This window comes from Hyla sarda, chromosome 7, assembly GCF_029499605.1.
Source record: "Hyla sarda isolate aHylSar1 chromosome 7, aHylSar1.hap1, whole genome shotgun sequence".
NCBI lineage: Eukaryota > Metazoa > Chordata > Amphibia > Anura > Hylidae > Hyla > Hyla sarda.
In genome coordinates this window covers 196,003,864-196,022,583 of record NC_079195.1, presented here as the reverse complement: position 1 = coordinate 196,022,583, position 18,720 = coordinate 196,003,864, and the positions used below count along the sequence as shown (strand labels likewise).

The 18,720-nt window shown below is 45.2% G+C and overlaps 1 protein-coding gene across 15 annotated transcripts in view; it reads left to right on the top strand.

The window, feature by feature from the left end:
• Positions 1-18,720, top strand: part of PAPPA2 (pappalysin 2) — a 381,240-nt gene that overhangs the window by 178,201 nt on the left and 184,319 nt on the right. For all 15 annotated transcript variants that reach the window (XR_008846570.1, XM_056532020.1, XM_056532010.1 and 12 more), the window contains one exon: positions 13,606-13,751. Coding sequence is in view for 14 of the 15 variants with exons in the window: in XM_056532020.1 (XP_056387995.1) it covers positions 13,606-13,751 (146 nt within the window). In the remaining variant the exon portion in view is untranslated. The remainder of the gene's footprint in view (positions 1-13,605; positions 13,752-18,720) is intronic.

Sequence of the window (18,720 nt, the reverse complement as noted above, 5' to 3'; positions counted from 1 at the left end):
GTCAGCAATAGTTTTCTAGCCAACTGCAGTGAACTTAACAAGTTTTGAATAACAATGTGCCCACTGACTAGGAATAACTTTGGGCAACACAGTTGACTGGGAAATCATAGATTTTTTTATATTTTGGTTCCAGGCAATAGAATATATATATATATATATATATATATATATATATATATATATAGTGGCTGGAAACAGAGAAAGAAGAAGCTTGCACTCACCAGCCAAAGAATATGCTTTATTCACTTCGTGTCAGGCATGACAGGCTGGTGTAGGGTGGAGGCGGGTGGGGAGAGACCGGTACAGACTGTTTCACGCCGCTCGGGCGCTTCTTCCAGCCGGTATACAAACGCGGTGCCTGTTGGTGACGCTATTTATCAGCGCTCCGGGAGGCGGCGTTTGAATCACGTGTCATAACAAAGGGTCATGTGACAAAAACAAAAGAAACATGTGTAACAACAAACAGAAATAAACATTGAAACTGCTACATACGGACAGAAAAAATTATAAAGCAATGTTAGCGCATTCACTATAGTATACCTGGTGACAGTTTTAGAACGGTCTCAACGCTGGAGGAAAGGAACTAATTCCACCCGGTCATTGAGACCTAAGGGTCCGGTAGCATCTAACTTTAGTATCCAAGCCGCCTCTCTTCTCAAGAGAGCGGCATGTCTGTCACCTCCATTAGGTAGAGCCCGCACCCTTTCGATGCCAGCAAATCTAAGGGTCTTAGGGTCACTGCCATGAACTTCTTCCACGTGGGCAACCAACCTAGGTATGCCAACACCGGTGCGAATAGACCTAATATGCTCACTAAAACGCATAAACATGGGGCGAATTGTCTTGCCCACATAGAAGAAGTTACATGGACAAAAAATGGCATACACCACAAATGAGGTGCGACATGTGATTAAGTCATTAACAATATGGGTGTGGGGTCCTAACTGTAAAGTTTGGAGAATTCAGCATTGGGTCTTGATGGGGCTGTCTAGGAAAAAAATAAAATTGCTGGAAATCATAAAAAGTTGTGTAACATTCTAATACGCTCAATGTTAAGATTCATGTGGAGAGGTTCTGAACAACCATGGACAATAAAATAATAAACTACTGTCTGACTTACACTGCAGTTGTATCCCCCTATATTTAAAATGGTACTCTTCCCCTAGTTATCTTAGCCCCTATCCACAGGATGGCAATAAATGTCTGATTTTAGGGGGTCTGATTGCTGGGACCCCCTGCAATCTCCTGCATGGCTCCCCAGTAATCTTCCTTCACAGAGTGATCTCTGTGGCCATCATGCCCCCTCCATATATCTCTATGGGAGATACAGAGATAGGCATATGCTGTATCTCTGTCTCTCCCATAGACTTGAATGGGGGGGGGGGGGTGCTCCGAAGCCTAGCAATGCTAGTAACATAGTTCATAAGGTTGAAAAAATATCAGAGTCCATCAAGTTCAACCTATATCCCTAATGAGTCCCTACTGAGTTGATCCATAAATGCCGGGCTGGAGATCACGGGATCTCAGTGGTCAGACCCCCCGCAATCAGGCATCATATCCTCTATCCTTTGGATAGCAACAGAGTCTTGGCAACTTAATTTGAAATTTGGACATTTGTCTCTGATCAAAGTAAGTTCATATCCTGTTGTGTCCTCCTCTACCCCTATACTTCACCTTCAGTATATGATCTGGTGTATGTCCATATTTCCATATAAATTGTATATATTGGTATTTGATGGGAGTGGGACAGATCAGTATATGCTGTTTTTTGTATTTGCTATTAATACAACAGAAAAATACAGATATGGCCAACCTATCCTATAGGTATTAAAATCAAGGACAGCATGAGACTTAAAGGGGCATTTCAGCCTTAGACATCTTATCCCCTATCCAAAGGATAGGGATAAGATGTCTAATCACAGGGGTCCTGTCGCTGGGGCCCCCATGATCTCTGTGCAGCTCCCGGCATTCTGTGCATGGCTTAAGGTCATGTCTCCATCTTGGGAGCAGCGCCTGGCACAGAATGACAGGAGCTGTATCGAGATCACGAGGAGTCCCAGTGGCGGGACCCCCACATTTTGACATCTTACTCCTATTTTTTGGATAGGGGATAAGATGTCCAAGGCCTTTAAGCCTTGCTCACATCAATGTTGGAGCTCCGTTCGCTGAATCTGTTCAAATGACCGACATGAGCAGAGAAAGAAAAAAAGCAAAAAATTTTTTACATTTGCTCCACACCTCCAAAACATCGGACATATGATGAAAAGTTGACGGACTCACTCCCTAGTGTAGTATTTACGGTAGATAAAACAGACACTGCAAAATACCCACCACCCAAGGTGTCGTACTGACCTTTTGTAGAGGTACAAAGGGGGCCAGTGTTGTGTGGTCTGCAGGTGTGCAGGGAGAAAAGTACACAATCTGCTACTCTCACCCCTTTATTTCCGTGTTCCTGGAGGAGACGGAGAACGAATGGCAATGAGGAGAATGCAAAAGATAGGGGGTTCTTAAGAGCGCTACTGTATGCAAGTGTGAAAGGAATCAAGGAGATCGTAAGCCAGCAAATTCACAAGACTAACTTTTATAGAAAAATAAGTCAGAAGAAAAGGGGGACAACGCGTTTTGGCACACACTCGCATCTTCCTCAGGTCCACGAATTTATTTTCTGTAGTCCCAGATGGAGTTCCCGTGTGCTGGCTGTCGAACCCCTATCTTCTCCTCATTGTTATTTAAAGTTAATGGGACTCATTGGTGTCTGTTAAGCAAAGGACCATCCAGCTCCATTGTTGTGTCTTTGCTCTTTGACGGAGTTATTGAACTGAGCTCCGATGCAGATGTGACCTTCGCCTAAGGTTCCTAGGGACCTCTAGAGAAAATGGTTCTGAAGCTGGTGATACACTAGTTCAATTAATAGCTCTTATGTATTCTTTCCCGATACACTTCTGATCCTTCTCTGCTTGGCATCATATGTATGATCACCTTAATGGTCCATTATTCATGTATAGTTGCACATTTTAATTGCCCTGAAAAATTTGTTGTTCTCTTTACAGACACAATACAATGAGGCTCAATAGGTTATTAATGAATTCAGAAAAAAAATAAACCCCAGTGCCAAATAGTTGATACCAATGTTAGCTCCAAATGGCATTGGGGGAGATTTATCAAAACCTGTGCAAAGGAAAAGTTGCCCAGTTGCCCTTAGCAATAGTGTTGCTCACGAATATTCGCAATTCGAATATTATCCGCGAATATCGCATATTCGCGAATATCGCATATTCGCGAATTTGCGAATTTTGCGAATATAGCGCTATATATTCGTAATTACGAATATTCGTTTTTTTTTTTCACAGTACACATCACAGTGATCACCCCTCTCTGCTTCCAGCTTGTGTAGTGTAAAGAAGGCTGTAATACTACTGTGTGCGAAAATTCGCATATGCGAAAATTAGCATATGCTAATTTTCGCATATGCGAATTGCGCATATGCTAACAGTATATGCTAATATTCATATGTTAATTTTCGCGTACACGAATATTCGCATATACGAAAATAAACGAGAGTATAACGAATATGCGAATATTTGCGAATATATGACGAATATTCGTCCATATATTCGCGAATATTCGTGAATTCGAATATGGTATGCATATCGCATATTCTCGAATATCGCATATTCGCGAATTTGCGAATATAGCGCTATATATTCGTAATTACGAATATTCGTTTTTTTTTTTGTTTGTTTTTTTCACAGTACATTTCACAGTGATCACCCCTCTCTGCTTCCAGCTTGTGTGGTGTAAAGAAGGCTGTAATACTACTGTGTGCGAAAATTCGCATATGCGAAAAGTAGCATACGCTAATTTTCGCATATGCGAATTTCGCGTATGCTAACAGTATATGCTAATGTTCATATATGTTAATTTTCGCGTACGCTGATATTCGCATATGCGAAAATAAAACGAGAATATAACGAATATGCGAATATTCGCGAATATATGACGAATATTCGTCCATATATTCGCGAATATTCGTGAATTCGAATATGGTATGCCGCTCAACACTACTTAGCAATCAATCAGATCGCTTCTTTCATTTTTAACAAGGCCTCTGCAAAATTAAGACGCAAAAAAGACGCACTCTAATTGGTTGCTATGGGCAACTGGGCAACTTTTCCTTTGCACAAGTTTTGATAAATTTCCCCCATTGACTTTTGCGGTACAGTTTAAAGGGTATTCCAGAGGTTTAACTGGGTACAGATAAATAGAAAGAAAATCTATAGTTACCCACTTCACTACTTTACTGTTGCCACTGTCTCACTGTTGGATACAGCTGCAAGTACTTTCTTATGTCAGTGTCGGTACAAGGATCTTACAGCTCACCCAAACACTGATTGGCTGAGTTAGGAAGTCCTTATGCCAACACCGACACACAAGGAATTGCTTGCAGCAAGTACCAACAGTGAGACTGGCACAGTTGGGGAGCGGTGAGGGGGAATTTTTCTTTTTCCTATTTACCTCCCTCCACACACACAACACTGGGCCAGTGTGTTCCAAAAATGGGAGCTCTGTCACTCCGTCAGGAGTTGAGCGGAGAAAAAAATAATACATGTCCAATCTGTATTTCTCCGCTGAACTCTCCTTAAATACTGAATGCCTGACATATGCTATTTAGGCCAATGGGATCCCTCGGGACCTGGCGGTGTCAGTTGTGCTCTGACACGTTTAGGGTCTGTTTGGTGCAATAACAAAAAAAAGCCAATTGGACCCTGAACTGGTCAGAGCATGATGGAAGTAAGAACCTAGCCTTAGATGAAAAAAAATAACAAATTCTGGTGTCAGAACAAAAGCCCAGCAAGGATTCTTTGGCCCTCTAGTTACCTGTATGATCTTGAATTGGGGGTCATGATATAGGATACTGACTATTTAAATCATTGGAAGGCTCTGGGAATGAGATGAATTTAAACAGAAATTATGAACATTTAAACTCAGATCTTCCTCTTTTACATTTGTACAATCTGCTGAAAAAGAACTTCCAATATTTTATGGATATAATTAAAAATAAAACTCTTTCCTACAGACATGAATTAATAATATTCTAGCGATAGAGCAGAGGCGGAATCCATGTAACTAAAGAACTCAGAGCTGAATTGATTTAAAGAACAGCTATGCTAATATGAGATGTTTCTTTTGTTTGAAAAAGCTATTTGAAATCCCATCTATGTATTATAATTCTTGTCCAAAATCCTGGTAATGTCACAAATATGCATCTGGTACTCAGTTTGCCAGGCTGGCAAAGGTGGCTCCGGGAAGTCTGCTCTTTGGTCCATAGGGTTGTGGGATGATTAGGGTTTGGGTTTGGTCCCAGTGCTCTTTCTTACAATTCCCTGGAAGGAGCAAAAAACAGCATCCAAAAGAATTTTTTAAAGTAAAAAGAGAAATGAATAACTGACCAAATTCTAATACCACTATAGCTCTTCTGACCCTGAAATCCACAGCAGACCTCCTGGAGCCACCTCACCTGGCATAGTCCTTGAGATACAACCAAGCAATGCACAATCCTAAGCTTTAAAGGAAATAAGGTACCCCAAACCCATGATTAGGATGTACGCCATTGTCATGTGTAATATATTATTAATTTGTAATATGAATGTGGATAAATATCTAAACATTATGTAATATGGTAGGGATATGCTACCATAATGTTCTGAAAACTGTATTCTGTCCACAAAAAGAAAAATATTTTCTGTAGAACAAATGCTTACATATCAAATACAGTTTCTCTAGGTTAAACATTTTGAAAAAAAAAATATCACTTCTTGGTGGAAATTTTAGTAATTTTCTGAAGATTTATTTATCTTTCCCCATGGTAGACCTGTCATTGGATTCTTCTCTCTTTTTGAGCTATCCTTGGTAGTCATGTTGGCAAACTGCAATTCAGATAGCATTGGGTTGTCATGCCATAACACCATCTAAAGGCAAATAATGTAACTGACTTTAGACCTTAGATCAGTGTATAGTATATAATAAGGATACTCATTTCATAGGTAAAAGCTCATGGATTTGAAGCTCTGTCCACAATACAGAAATATTAATGGCCGGCGGAAGGATTTATGTTACGCCGAGCGCTCCGGGTCCCCGCTCCTCCCCGGAGCGCTCGCTTCACTCCCTCCGCTGCAGCGCTCCGGTCACGTCCTCTGACCCGGGGCGCTGCGATCCTGCTGCCAGCCGGGATGCGATTCGCGATGCGGGTAGCGCCCGCTCGCGATGCGCACCCCGGCTCCCCTACCTGACTCGCTCCCCGTCTGTTCTGTCCCGGCGCGCGCGGCCCCGCTCCCTAGGGCGCGCGCGCGCCGGGTCTCTGCGATTTAAAGGGCCACTGCGCCGCTGATTGGCGCAGTGGTTCCAATTAGGGTTTTCACCTGTGCACTTCCCTATATTACCTCACTTCCCTTGCACTCCCTTGCCGGATCTTGTTGCCTTAGTGCCAGTGAAAGCGTTCCTTGTGTGTTCCTTGCCTGTGTTTCCAGACCTTCTGCCGTTGCCCCTGACTACGATCCTTGCTGCCTGCCCCGACCTTCTGCTACGTCCGACCTTGCTTCTGCCTACTCCCTTGTACCGCGCCTATCTTCAGCAGCCAGAGAGGTGAGCCGTTGCTAGTGGATACGACCTGGTCACTACCGCCGCAGCAAGACCATCCCGCTTTGCGGCGGGCTCTGGTGAAAACCAGTAGTGGCTTAGAACCGGTCCACTAGCACGGTCCACGCCAATCCCTCTCTGGCACAGAGGGTCCACTACCTGCCAGCCGGCATCGTGACAGTAGATCCGGCCATGGATCCCGCTGAAGTTCCTCTGCCAGTTGTCGCTGACCTCACCACGGTGGTCGCCCAGCAGTCACAACAGATAGCGCAACAAGGCCAACAACTGTCTCAACTGACCGTTATGCTACAACAGTTGCTACCACAGCTTCAGCAGTCATCTCCTCCGCCAGCTCCTGCACCTCCTCCGCAGCGAGTGGCCGCTCCTGGGATACGCTTATCCTTGCCGGATAAATTTGATGGGGACTCTAAGTTTTGCCGTGGCTTTCTTTCCCAATGTTCCCTGCATCTGGAGATGATGTCGGACCTGTTTCCCACTGAAAGGTCTAAGGTGGCTTTCGTAGTCAGTCTTCTGTCCGGAAAAGCCCTGTCATGGGCCACACCGCTCTGGGACCGCAATGACCCCGTCACTGCCTCTGTACACTCCTTCTTCTCGGAAATCCGAAGTGTCTTTGAGGAACCTGCCCGAGCCTCTTCTGCTGAGACTGCCCTGTTGAACCTGGTCCAGGGTAATTCTTCCGTTGGCGAGTATGCCGTACAATTCCGTACACTTGCTTCAGAATTGTCCTGGAATAATGAGGCCCTCTGCGCGACCTTCAAAAAAGGCCTATCCAGCAACATTAAAGATGTTCTGGCCGCACGAGAAATTCCTGCTAATCTACATGAACTTATTCACCTAGCCACTCGCATTGACATGCGTTTTTCTGAAAGGCGTCAGGAACTCCGCCAAGATATGGACTCTGTTCGCACGAGGCGTTTCGTCTCCTCGGCTCCTCTCTCCTCTGGTCCCCTGCAATCTGTTCCTGTGCCTCCCGCCGTGGAGGCTATGCAGGTCGACCGGTTTCGCCTGACACCTCAAGAGAGGACACGACGCCGTATGGAGAACCTCTGCCTGTACTGTGCTAGTACCGAACACTTCCTGAGGGATTGTCCTATCCGTCCTCCCCGCCTGGAAAGACGTACGCTGACTCCGCACAAAGGTGAGACAGTCCTTGATGTCTACTCTGCTTCTCCACGTCTTACTGTGCCTGTGCGGATGTCTGCCTCTGCCTTCTCCTTCTCTACAGTGGCCTTCTTGGACTCTGGATCTGCAGGAAATTTTATTTTGGCCTCTCTCGTCAACAGGTTCAACATCCCAGTGACCAGTCTCGCCAGACCCCTCTACATCAATTGTGTAAATAATGAAAGATTGGACTGTACCATACGTTTCCGCACGGAGCCCCTTCTTATGAGCATCGGATCTCATCATGAGAGGATTGAACTTTTGGTCCTCCCCAATTGCACCTCGGAGATTCTCCTTGGACTTCCCTGGCTTCAACTTCATTCCCCAACCCTGGATTGGTCCACTGGGGAGATCAAGAGTTGGGGGTCCTCTTGTTCCAAGAACTGTCTAAAACCGGTTCCCAGTAACCCTTGCCGTAACTCTGTGGTTCCTCCAGTAACCGGTCTCCCTAAGGCCTATATGGACTTCGCGGATGTTTTCTGCAAAAAACAAGCTGAGACTCTACCTCCTCACAGGCCTTATGATTGCCCTATCGACCTCCTCCCGGGTACTACTCCACCCCGGGGCAGAATTTATCCTCTCTCTGCCCCAGAGACTCTTGCCATGTCCGAATACGTCCAGGAGAATCTAAAAAAGGGCTTTATCCGTAAATCCTCCTCTCCTGCCGGAGCCGGATTTTTCTTTGTGTCCAAAAAAGATGGCTCCCTACGTCCTTGCATTGACTACCGCGGTCTTAATAAAATCACGGTTAAGAACCGCTACCCCTTACCCCTCATCTCTGAACTCTTTGATCGCCTCCAAGGTGCCCACATCTTCACTAAATTGGACTTAAGAGGCGCCTATAACCTCATCCGCATCAGAGAGGGGGACGAGTGGAAAACGGCATTTAACACCAGAGATGGACACTTTGAGTATCTGGTCATGCCCTTTGGACTGTGCAATGCCCCTGCCGTCTTCCAAGACTTTGTCAATGAAATTTTTCGTGATCTGTTATACTCCTGTGTTGTTGTATATCTGGACGATATCCTAATTTTTTCTGCCAATCTAGAAGAACACCGCCAGCATGTCCGTATGGTTCTTCAGAGACTTCGTGACAACCAACTCTATGCCAAAATTGAGAAATGTCTGTTTGAATGCCAATCTCTTCCTTTTCTAGGATATTTGGTCTCTGGCCAGGGACTACAGATGGATCCAGACAAACTCTCTGCCGTCTTAAATTGGCCACGCCCCTCCGGACTCCGTGCTATCCAACGCTTTTTGGGGTTCGCCAATTATTACAGGCAATTTATTCCACATTTTTCTACCATTGTGGCTCCTATCGTGGCTTTAACCAAGAAAAATGCTGATCCCAAGTCCTGGCCTCCTCAAGCAGAAGACTCCTTTAAACGACTCAAGTCTGCCTTTTCTTCGGCTCCCGTGCTCTCCAGACCTGACCCTTCCAAACCCTTCCTATTGGAGGTTGATGCCTCCTCAGTAGGAGCTGGAGCTGTTCTTCTACAAAAAAATCCTTCCGGGCATGCTGTCACTTGTGGTTTTTTCTCTAGGACCTTCTCTCCAGCGGAGAGGAACTACTCCATCGGGGATCGAGAGCTTCTAGCCATTAAATTAGCACTTGAGGAATGGAGGCATCTGCTGGAGGGATCAAGATTTCCTGTTATTATCTACACCGACCACAAGAACCTCTCCTACCTCCAGTCGGCCCAACGGCTGAATCCTCGCCAGGCCCGGTGGTCTCTGTTCTTTGCCCGATTTAATTTTGAGATTCACTTTCGTCCTGCCGATAAGAACATTAGGGCCGATGCTCTCTCTCGTTCCTCGGATGCCTCAGAAGTTGATCTCCCTCCGCAACACATCATTCCACCTGACTGCCTGATCTCCACTTCTCCTGCCTCCATCAGGCAGACTCCTCCAGGAAAGACCTTTGTTTCTCCACGCCAACGCCTCGGAATCCTCAAATGGGGTCACTCCTCCCATCTCGCAGGTCATGCGGGCATCAAGAAATCTGTGCAACTCATCTCCCGCTTCTATTGGTGGCCGACTCTGGAGACGGATGTTGGGGACTTTGTGCGAGCCTGCACTATCTGTGCCCGGGATAAGACTCCTCGCCAGAAGCCCGCTGGTTTTCTTCATCCTCTGCCTGTCCCCGAACAGCCTTGGTCTCTGATTGGTATGGATTTTATTACTGATTTACCCCCTTCCCGTGGCAACACCGTTATTTGGGTGGTCGTTGATCGATTCTCCAAAATGGCACATTTCATCCCTCTTCCTGGTCTTCCTTCTGCGCCTCAGTTGGCTAAACAATTTTTTGTACACATTTTTCGTCTTCACGGGTTGCCTACGCAGATTGTCTCGGATAGAGGGGTCCAATTCGTGTCTAAATTCTGGAGGGCTCTCTGTAAACAACTCAAGATTAAATTAAATTTTTCCTCTGCATATCATCCCCAGTCCAATGGACAAGTAGAAAGAATTAACCAGATCCTGGGTGATTATTTGCGACATTTTGTTTCCTCCCGCCAGGATGACTGGGCAGATCTCCTTCCATGGGCCGAATTTTCGTATAACTTCAGGGTCTCTGAATCTTCCTCCAAATCCCCATTTTTCGTGGTGTACGGCCGTCACCCTCTTCCCCCCCTCCCTACCCCCTTGCCCTCTGGTCTGCCCGCTGTGGATGAAATTTCTCGTGACCTTTCCATTATATGGAGAGAGACCCAAAATTCTCTCTTACAGGCTTCTTCACGCATGAAGAGGTTCGCGGATAAGAAAAGAAGAGCTCCCCCCGTTTTTTCCCCTGGAGACAAGGTATGGCTCTCCGCTAAATATGTCCGCTTCCGTGTCCCTAGCTACAAGTTGGGACCACGCTATCTTGGTCCTTTCAAAATTTTGTGTCAAATTAATCCTGTCTCTTATAAACTTCTTCTTCCTCCTTCTCTTCGTATCCCTAATGCCTTTCACGTCTCTCTTCTCAAACCACTCATCCTCAACCGTTTTTCTCCCAAATCTGTTCCTCCCACTCCTGTTTCCGGCTCCTCGGACGTCTTCTCGGTCAAGGAAATTTTGGCTGCCAAAAAGGTCAGAGGGAAAAATTTTTTTTTAGTAGACTGGGAGGGTTGTGGTCCTGAAGAGAGATCCTGGGAACCTGAGGACAACATCCTTGACAAAAGTCTGCTCCTCAGGTTCTCAGGCTCCAAGAAGAGGGGGAGACCCAAGGGGGGGGGTACTGTTACGCCGAGCGCTCCGGGTCCCCGCTCCTCCCCGGAGCGCTCGCTTCACTCCCTCCGCTGCAGCGCTCCGGTCACGTCCTCTGACCCGGGGCGCTGCGATCCTGCTGCCAGCCGGGATGCGATTCGCGATGCGGGTAGCGCCCGCTCGCGATGCGCACCCCGGCTCCCCTACCTGACTCGCTCCCCGTCTGTTCTGTCCCGGCGCGCGCGGCCCCGCTCCCTAGGGCGCGCGCGCGCCGGGTCTCTGCGATTTAAAGGGCCACTGCGCCGCTGATTGGCGCAGTGGTTCCAATTAGGGTTTTCACCTGTGCACTTCCCTATATTACCTCACTTCCCTTGCACTCCCTTGCCGGATCTTGTTGCCTTAGTGCCAGTGAAAGCGTTCCTTGTGTGTTCCTTGCCTGTGTTTCCAGACCTTCTGCCGTTGCCCCTGACTACGATCCTTGCTGCCTGCCCCGACCTTCTGCTACGTCCGACCTTGCTTCTGCCTACTCCCTTGTACCGCGCCTATCTTCAGCAGCCAGAGAGGTGAGCCGTTGCTAGTGGATACGACCTGGTCACTACCGCCGCAGCAAGACCATCCCGCTTTGCGGCGGGCTCTGGTGAAAACCAGTAGTGGCTTAGAACCGGTCCACTAGCACGGTCCACGCCAATCCCTCTCTGGCACAGAGGGTCCACTACCTGCCAGCCGGCATCGTGACAATTTAGTTAAACTAAAAGTGCAGTCCTGTTATTCAGACGTGCTGCATGATGGCTAATCCCGGAAGTCCTATATAAGTCTTTGGGACGTCAGGTAGTCTGTTTGATCACATAAAATTCGGCACTAGCTTTGGGTCACAGGATTAAAAATCTGCTGTTCTACTGCTTATCTAAGCTATTGAAGGGGTATTTTGGGGGAAAAATTGAAGCAAAGCATTTAGTTATATTTCTTACTGCCTCGTCACTGTCGTTCTCATGAAGCCCTGGTCTCACTGCGCAGCACTTCCATAGTTGAAATCCGCATGTGGAATTGTCTGCTCAGTCAATTTGTAACTGCAGCAGTGTACTGCCTGATTGGCTGGGCAGGTGATTCAAGGAGACAACCCTGGACCCCAGATGCTGAGCAGGGGGACTTGGCTTGTTCAGAAAGGTGGCTACAGTATAGGGTTTTCTTCTGTTTAACATAACTCTGAGCACAATTACCCTTAAAAATGTTCCTCTGGAATAACTCTCTCTAGACATGGCTTAAAAGCCTGTTGGTCACTGTTTTCATAGGCAACCAGCAAAATTATAAATTCAGCTCCGGAATGTAATACTGACGGTAACTCAATGTAATTGACAAATTAATGCAAAACAGATAAAGCAAAGTGTTTGCAGAGATTTTCAGTTTTTTATGTAAGATAGATTATATATAACTGTAAAATGTTGAGCATGCTATTTACATTTTGCTAGTAGAGAAATAAATAAACCGGCACTCACTGCTCTCGCCATCTTCCGTTTGTTTGTTATATTAGATATTTGCTTATAGGCAACAGCTGTTTTGTACGTAGAGGCATACTTCGTCTGGCCTCAAGAAATATGTTGCTATGTGCGAAACGGCTGTCATCTATGAGTGCAGGGGTGCGTCCATCAATGCCTCCCAGCAAGCCTGTCTAATGTAATGAAGACATGGAAGATGGTGAGAACGGTAAGTTTCGTTTAATTTTTTTCTCTACTAGCGATATGGTTTAGGTTTCTCTTGTATTGGAACTGAGCATATCCCTACTGGCTATATAGTGGCATATCTAGTTGCGGACCCAAATTCGCTCATATTTGAACTTGTTCCCTAACTGGCAGTCCTACACAAGTTGTGCCCTTTCTTTTACCTCTCCTTTCCCGAAATTGTATGCTCTTTATATTTATTAACCCTTTTTAACAAACGTGTTTACAGCACTAACTAACAGCTTTGGCTAAGTTACTGCCATAAAACTTAGGTTGAAGCCTGTGTCTATTAAAGTGGCTACAGGGCAAAGAAGGTCTTTAGATTTTTATGAACATGCACTTTCTGTGCATAATAATTTCTGTTAATGCAATCCCCAGATAATATAATCTTTAAGATAGCGCTAAAGTTGGACCTTGAACCCTAAACCTCACTGACAATTGCTTCATTACATTTTTCCGGTGAAGTTCTTCCCATTTACAGGTTCTAATATTTAGGACATAGGATGCAAATGAACATTGTACTTAAAGAAGGCTTTTTTCCAGTTGTTCTCAATGGTGAACAGACCTTCGTTCCAGTCCTCAGCCTTCTGTTCCCTGGATGGCTGTGTATGTCCTAATTGCATTGCTTTTTGCATCACTTCACTACATTTCTTTTGCTCTAATGCCTCCATTTTAGCATATTTATTATTGAAATATGACACCATATTGACGGTTCTGCTAGTTGATGCTGTTACCGTAATGACTTGATTCCATTTGAGAGATTGTCACTAGTTCTTGTGATACTAATAAAACAAGTTTCTTAATTGCAGACTAAATAAAAGTGTTCTTTAGAGACAAGTTTTGTTTAATGATAATTTGCTTCGTCTTCTCCTTTGCATCCTAATAGGGCATATATGAGTGTAAAGGAACTGAGGGATGCCTTGCAGTTGAACAGCTCTTTGTTCCTGAACATTTTCTTTGCTGGTTCTGCAGGGGAGGAGTTAGCTGGAGCTGCAACTTGGCCATGGGACAAGGATGCCCTTGGTGTTCAAGGTTAGTGGTGGTAATATTTACTATATTGTTATAATTGCATACAAAGGTCAATATACCTGTCTAGAGGAAGAGTTGCCCATAGCAACCAATCCGTTTTCTTCTTTCACTTTTTAAAAAGCCTCTAAAAAAGGAAAGAAGCGATCAGATTGGTTGCTATGGGCAACTCAGCAACTTTTCCTCCGGACAGCTTTTAATAAGTCTCCCTCCTTTATGTGTACCTATACAGCTATTTTTGGCCTACAGAGAGCCTCAATAGGGGTGTAGAACGCTTTGCCTTGCTTTAACATGCATAGTTTGTGTGCTGGGTTAGTGAAATAATACTGTTATTCAGTAAGAAATACAGATTAGAGGCAGCGCTATTAGAATCACTGTCGCAGAGAGGCACAATGACAGAGCCTGGAGGTGGCAACAGCCTGACGAGACCATAGGGCCTCACAATTGAAAAGATTAAAGATATTTTTTAACATTTAAATTGAAGATTTCACATACATGAACCTAAAAAGTATCATTTAATGTGCCAGCAGCATGAGGAGACCACATGGCGGTACAGTGACACAGCCTGGAGGTGGCGGAAGCATGAGGAGACCCTATAGTGGCTGAATGACACAGCCAGGAGTTGGCTGAAGCAAGAGGAGACCATATAGTGGCAGAATAAGCTCAGGCCTCTCGCTGCGACTCCTGCTGCCACTCGCCCCTAGTCTGCTGTGACCTCAGCCTGCACCTGATGAATTTAGGCCTCTGCCACTCCTGTGCCTTTGCACATCCTGGCACTTCTCTGCCTGCCTACCAAGTATTGATGCAATGCAAAGACCTCTAAAAGGTGGAAGGGAACAATGTATGGTCCATTGTAACATTGTTATATTTAAAAAAAAAAATTTGGTCCATATATTTTATATTAAGAATAATATTAAAAGTTTAGTTTTACGTAATGCATATCCTCAATACTTACTTGCGCACACCAACACTTTGACAAAAGAGACCGCTTTCTTCTGCCTACCTTCCTCAGCTACTATTCTGATCCTGCCACCCGCCTGATGTCACACATCTGATGCCAAGTTCTCCTTCTTTCACCCACCGTTGTCACCGGGTACTGGTATTAATACTCACCACCCCATTCTACCAAAGTGTACCAAAGTGCACGGCAGTGCCGACGTGTGGAGCTTTAACTATGGTCAGGGACCATACATGTTCTTTACGGCCCACTGGGTAAATGTGGTTCCTGCACAGCCACAACAGCAACTTGGACAAGTCACGCCGCTTCCGCCTCCACACTCTCAGGCTGTTGGTCCTGCGACAGTGTGCGACTACACCTCCTCATCCTACACCGTTTCCTCAGCCTCCACTGCACGGACAAGTCTCAGTGCCCCTTCAGCATACCATGTGTGAAGGGCACGGCGGTTTCATGCTGTTCTTCCCATGGTTTGCCTTGGTGAACGGAGTCACACAGGGGAGGAACTGCTAAAAGTCATTCATCAAGAAATCGAATTATGGCTTACATGGCAAACTGGAAATGGGAACCATGGTGACTGACATCGGGAAGAACATCTTGTCTGCGCTGCGTCAAGGAAGCCTGAGCCATGTGCCCTGCATGGCACACATGTTCAATCTGGTTGTCAAGTGGTTCCTGAAATATTCCCCCCATCTGCAAGACATTCTAACAATAGGAAGGAAACTGTGCATGCACTTCAGACACTCGTACACCGCAAAGCACACCCTCCTTGAGCTGCAGTGTCAGAACGGCGTCCCCCAACATAGTCTGATTTGCGATGTTTCCACATGTTGGAATTCCACCCTCCATATGTACGAACAGAGAAAAGCCATCAATGATTTCTTGATCTTCCAAGCGGATAGGGGTACTCCACTGTGTAACTTCAATGTCAACCAGTGGCAGCTCATATGTGACACCTGCCGTTTGCTCAGGCCCTTTGAGGAAGCCACACTATTAGTCAGTTGCCAGGATTATGGGATGAACAACATAATTCCACGGCTTCATTTCCTACAACACCTGTTGGAAAGGATGGCTGGTCAGGGCACTGGAGACGTGGCACCTACATCTCACGCCCACATGAGCCCTGTGGGGGCTGAACTGGAGTAGGAAGGGGAGGGGGACAGTGGAGCACAGGCAAGATTTTGTAAAATGGGTGGAGAGGAGGAGCAGGCTGTGGAGCTACAGGGTTATGAGGAAGATGAGACAGAGGACCCAGACACACCATGGCCATGTGGTCTCCTCATCCTTAACCTATTTTAAATCTTCATTTTAAATTTAAAAGAATATCTTTCATCTTTTCAATTGTGAGGCCCCATGGTCTTGTCAGGCTGTTGCCACCTCCAGTCTGGATCATTCTGCCACATTATGGTCTCCTCATGCTGCTGCCACCTCCAGGCTATGTCATTGTGCCACCATTTGGTCTCCTCATGCTGTTGGCACATTAAATTAAACTTTTAAAATGTTAAACTATATAAAATCATCAATATATATATATATAAAAATATCTTTAATCTTTTTAATTGCGAGGTCCTATGGTCTCGTCAGGCTGTTGTCACCTCCAGGCTGGGTCCTTCTGCCACTATATGGTCTCCTCTTGCTGCCGCCAATTCAAGGCTGTGTCATTCTGCCACATTATGGTCTCCTCATGCTGCTGCCAACTCCAGGCTGTGTCATTGTGCCACCATGTGGTCTTCTCATGCTGCTGGTGCATTAAATGAAACTTTTTAGGTTCATCTATTTGAAATCTTCAATTTAAATAAAAAAAAAAAAAATCTTTAATCTTTTCAATTGTGAGGCCCTATGGTCCCGTCAGGCTGTCGCCACCTCCAGGCTGGGTCATTCTGGCACTATATGGTTTCCTCTTGCTGCCACCAAGTATCTTTAATCTTTTCAATTGTGAGGCCCTATGGTCTCGTCAGGCTGTTGCCACCTCCAGGCTGGTTCTTTCCGGCACTATATGGTCTCCTCTTGCTGCTGCCAATTCCAGGCTGTGTCATTCTGCCACATTATGGTCTCCTTATGCTGTTGGCACATTAAATTAAACTTTTAAAATTTTAAACTATATAAAATCTTCAATACATATATATAAAAAAATATCTTTAATCTTTTTAATTGCGAGGCCCTATGGTCTCGTCAGGCTGTTGTCACCTCCAGGCTGTGTCATTCTGCCACATTATGGTCTCCTCTTGCTGCCGCCAATTCAAGGCTGTGTCATTCTGCCACATTATGGTCTCCTCATGCTGCTGCCAACTCCAGGCTGTGTCATTGTGCCACCATGTGGACTTCTCATGTTGCTGGTACATTAAATTAAACTTTTTAGGTTCATCTATTTGAAATCTTCAATTGAAATAAATAAAAAATATCTTTAATCTTTTCAATTGTGAGGCCCTATGGTTTCGTCAGGCTGTTGCCACCTCCAGGCATGCTGGGAGTTGTAGTTTTGCAACATCTGGAGGTCCGCACGTTGAAGACCACTGCCCTATGGTCTCATCGGGCTGCTGGCAACTCTAGGCTCTGTCATTGTGCCGCCATGTGACTCCTTGTTATATTGGGTTTTGTGGACATACAGTATTAGTTCACAGTAAACGCTTCAGGCACCTGGGACATTACACTTGTGAATCTAATAAAAATCTCTAATTTAAATTTTAAAAAAATCTCTTCAATCTTATCAATTGTGAGGCCCTATGGTCCTCATCATATATTACCTGTGGAAATACCACAAGAATCCAGTGAAACACGTTGGAGCAATAACAATGAACCATAACTGATTAAAATAAACATTCTCACTTTCACAGTCGCAGGGGGGGGGGGGGGCGGGGGTGTCGCTGAGAAGCAGGGACTGGAACAGGTGGTAGTGCGCCTCGCGGCCCACCAGCTCAATTTTAAGATACAAGTACAAGCTTTTTCACTGCAGCCACTTCTAGCTTTATGCGCCCACTTATCCAACGGCACAGAAGCTGAATGTGCTCCTGTCCAAGTTGCTGGTACTGCAGTCCCTCCTTTTCAAGTGGACACTCAGACCATGGGGGTGCACTGAGAGTCAGGGGCTGGAACAGGTGGTAGCTCGCCTCGCGGCGGATCACCAGCTTGATGCTCACTAGAATGGATCCTCAAAAAAGTATTTAAAAAAATTAAAATAAATTCAAATTAAATTAAATAAAAATTACATTAAAAAATCTCTTTAATCCCTCAATTGTGACACCATATTGTCTCACCGCTGCCACATCCAGACACTCTGTGGCAGTGATTCTAATAGCAATGTCTGTAATCTGCATGTCATACTGATTAACAGTATTATTTCACTAACACAGCACACTCCCTATGCGTGTTATGACAAGAGTGTTCTACGCCCTTATTGAGGCTCTCTGTAGCCCAGAAATAGACGTTTTTAATAGCAATTCGTCACAAATAAATTCAGACCGAACCAAATTTTTCTGAAAATTCGGCGAATCGGCCGAATCGAATTTTTCAAAAATTCACTCTTCTCTAGTTACTTTGAGAAGTTACATGGCCCTTTTTTACATTATGTATATATGAACCACCTTATGGTTGTGCTCATGCCTTCTGGTTTCTAATATCAAATCGTACAACACTTTAATAACAGTGTTTAAAGGCTATTTTGGTTCACACAAATAGAACATCCTTTGTCCATAGTTAATGGTTATGTATGTTTGTTTGCTCTAAATCACGTTTCTTTTTTTTTTTTTCCCCGGCTCCATCTCGGAATATATATCACTTTGCTCGTCTGGTGTGCATTACCAAGCCTTTCATCAGATCTTCATTTAGCCAGGCTCCTTCTTTTAAGTGCCAGACATATTAATTACATAGCGATCGCTTTATGCAACTTTGTTCCCTCTCATTTTAAATAAAAAAGTAACAGAAACTTCTTGGCAGGCAAGATAACAGCCAAAACAAAATGCTGTTTCTTTAAGTAATGGGTAAATTTCATCCTATAATAAGTAATGGTTTTCTAAGTGCCTG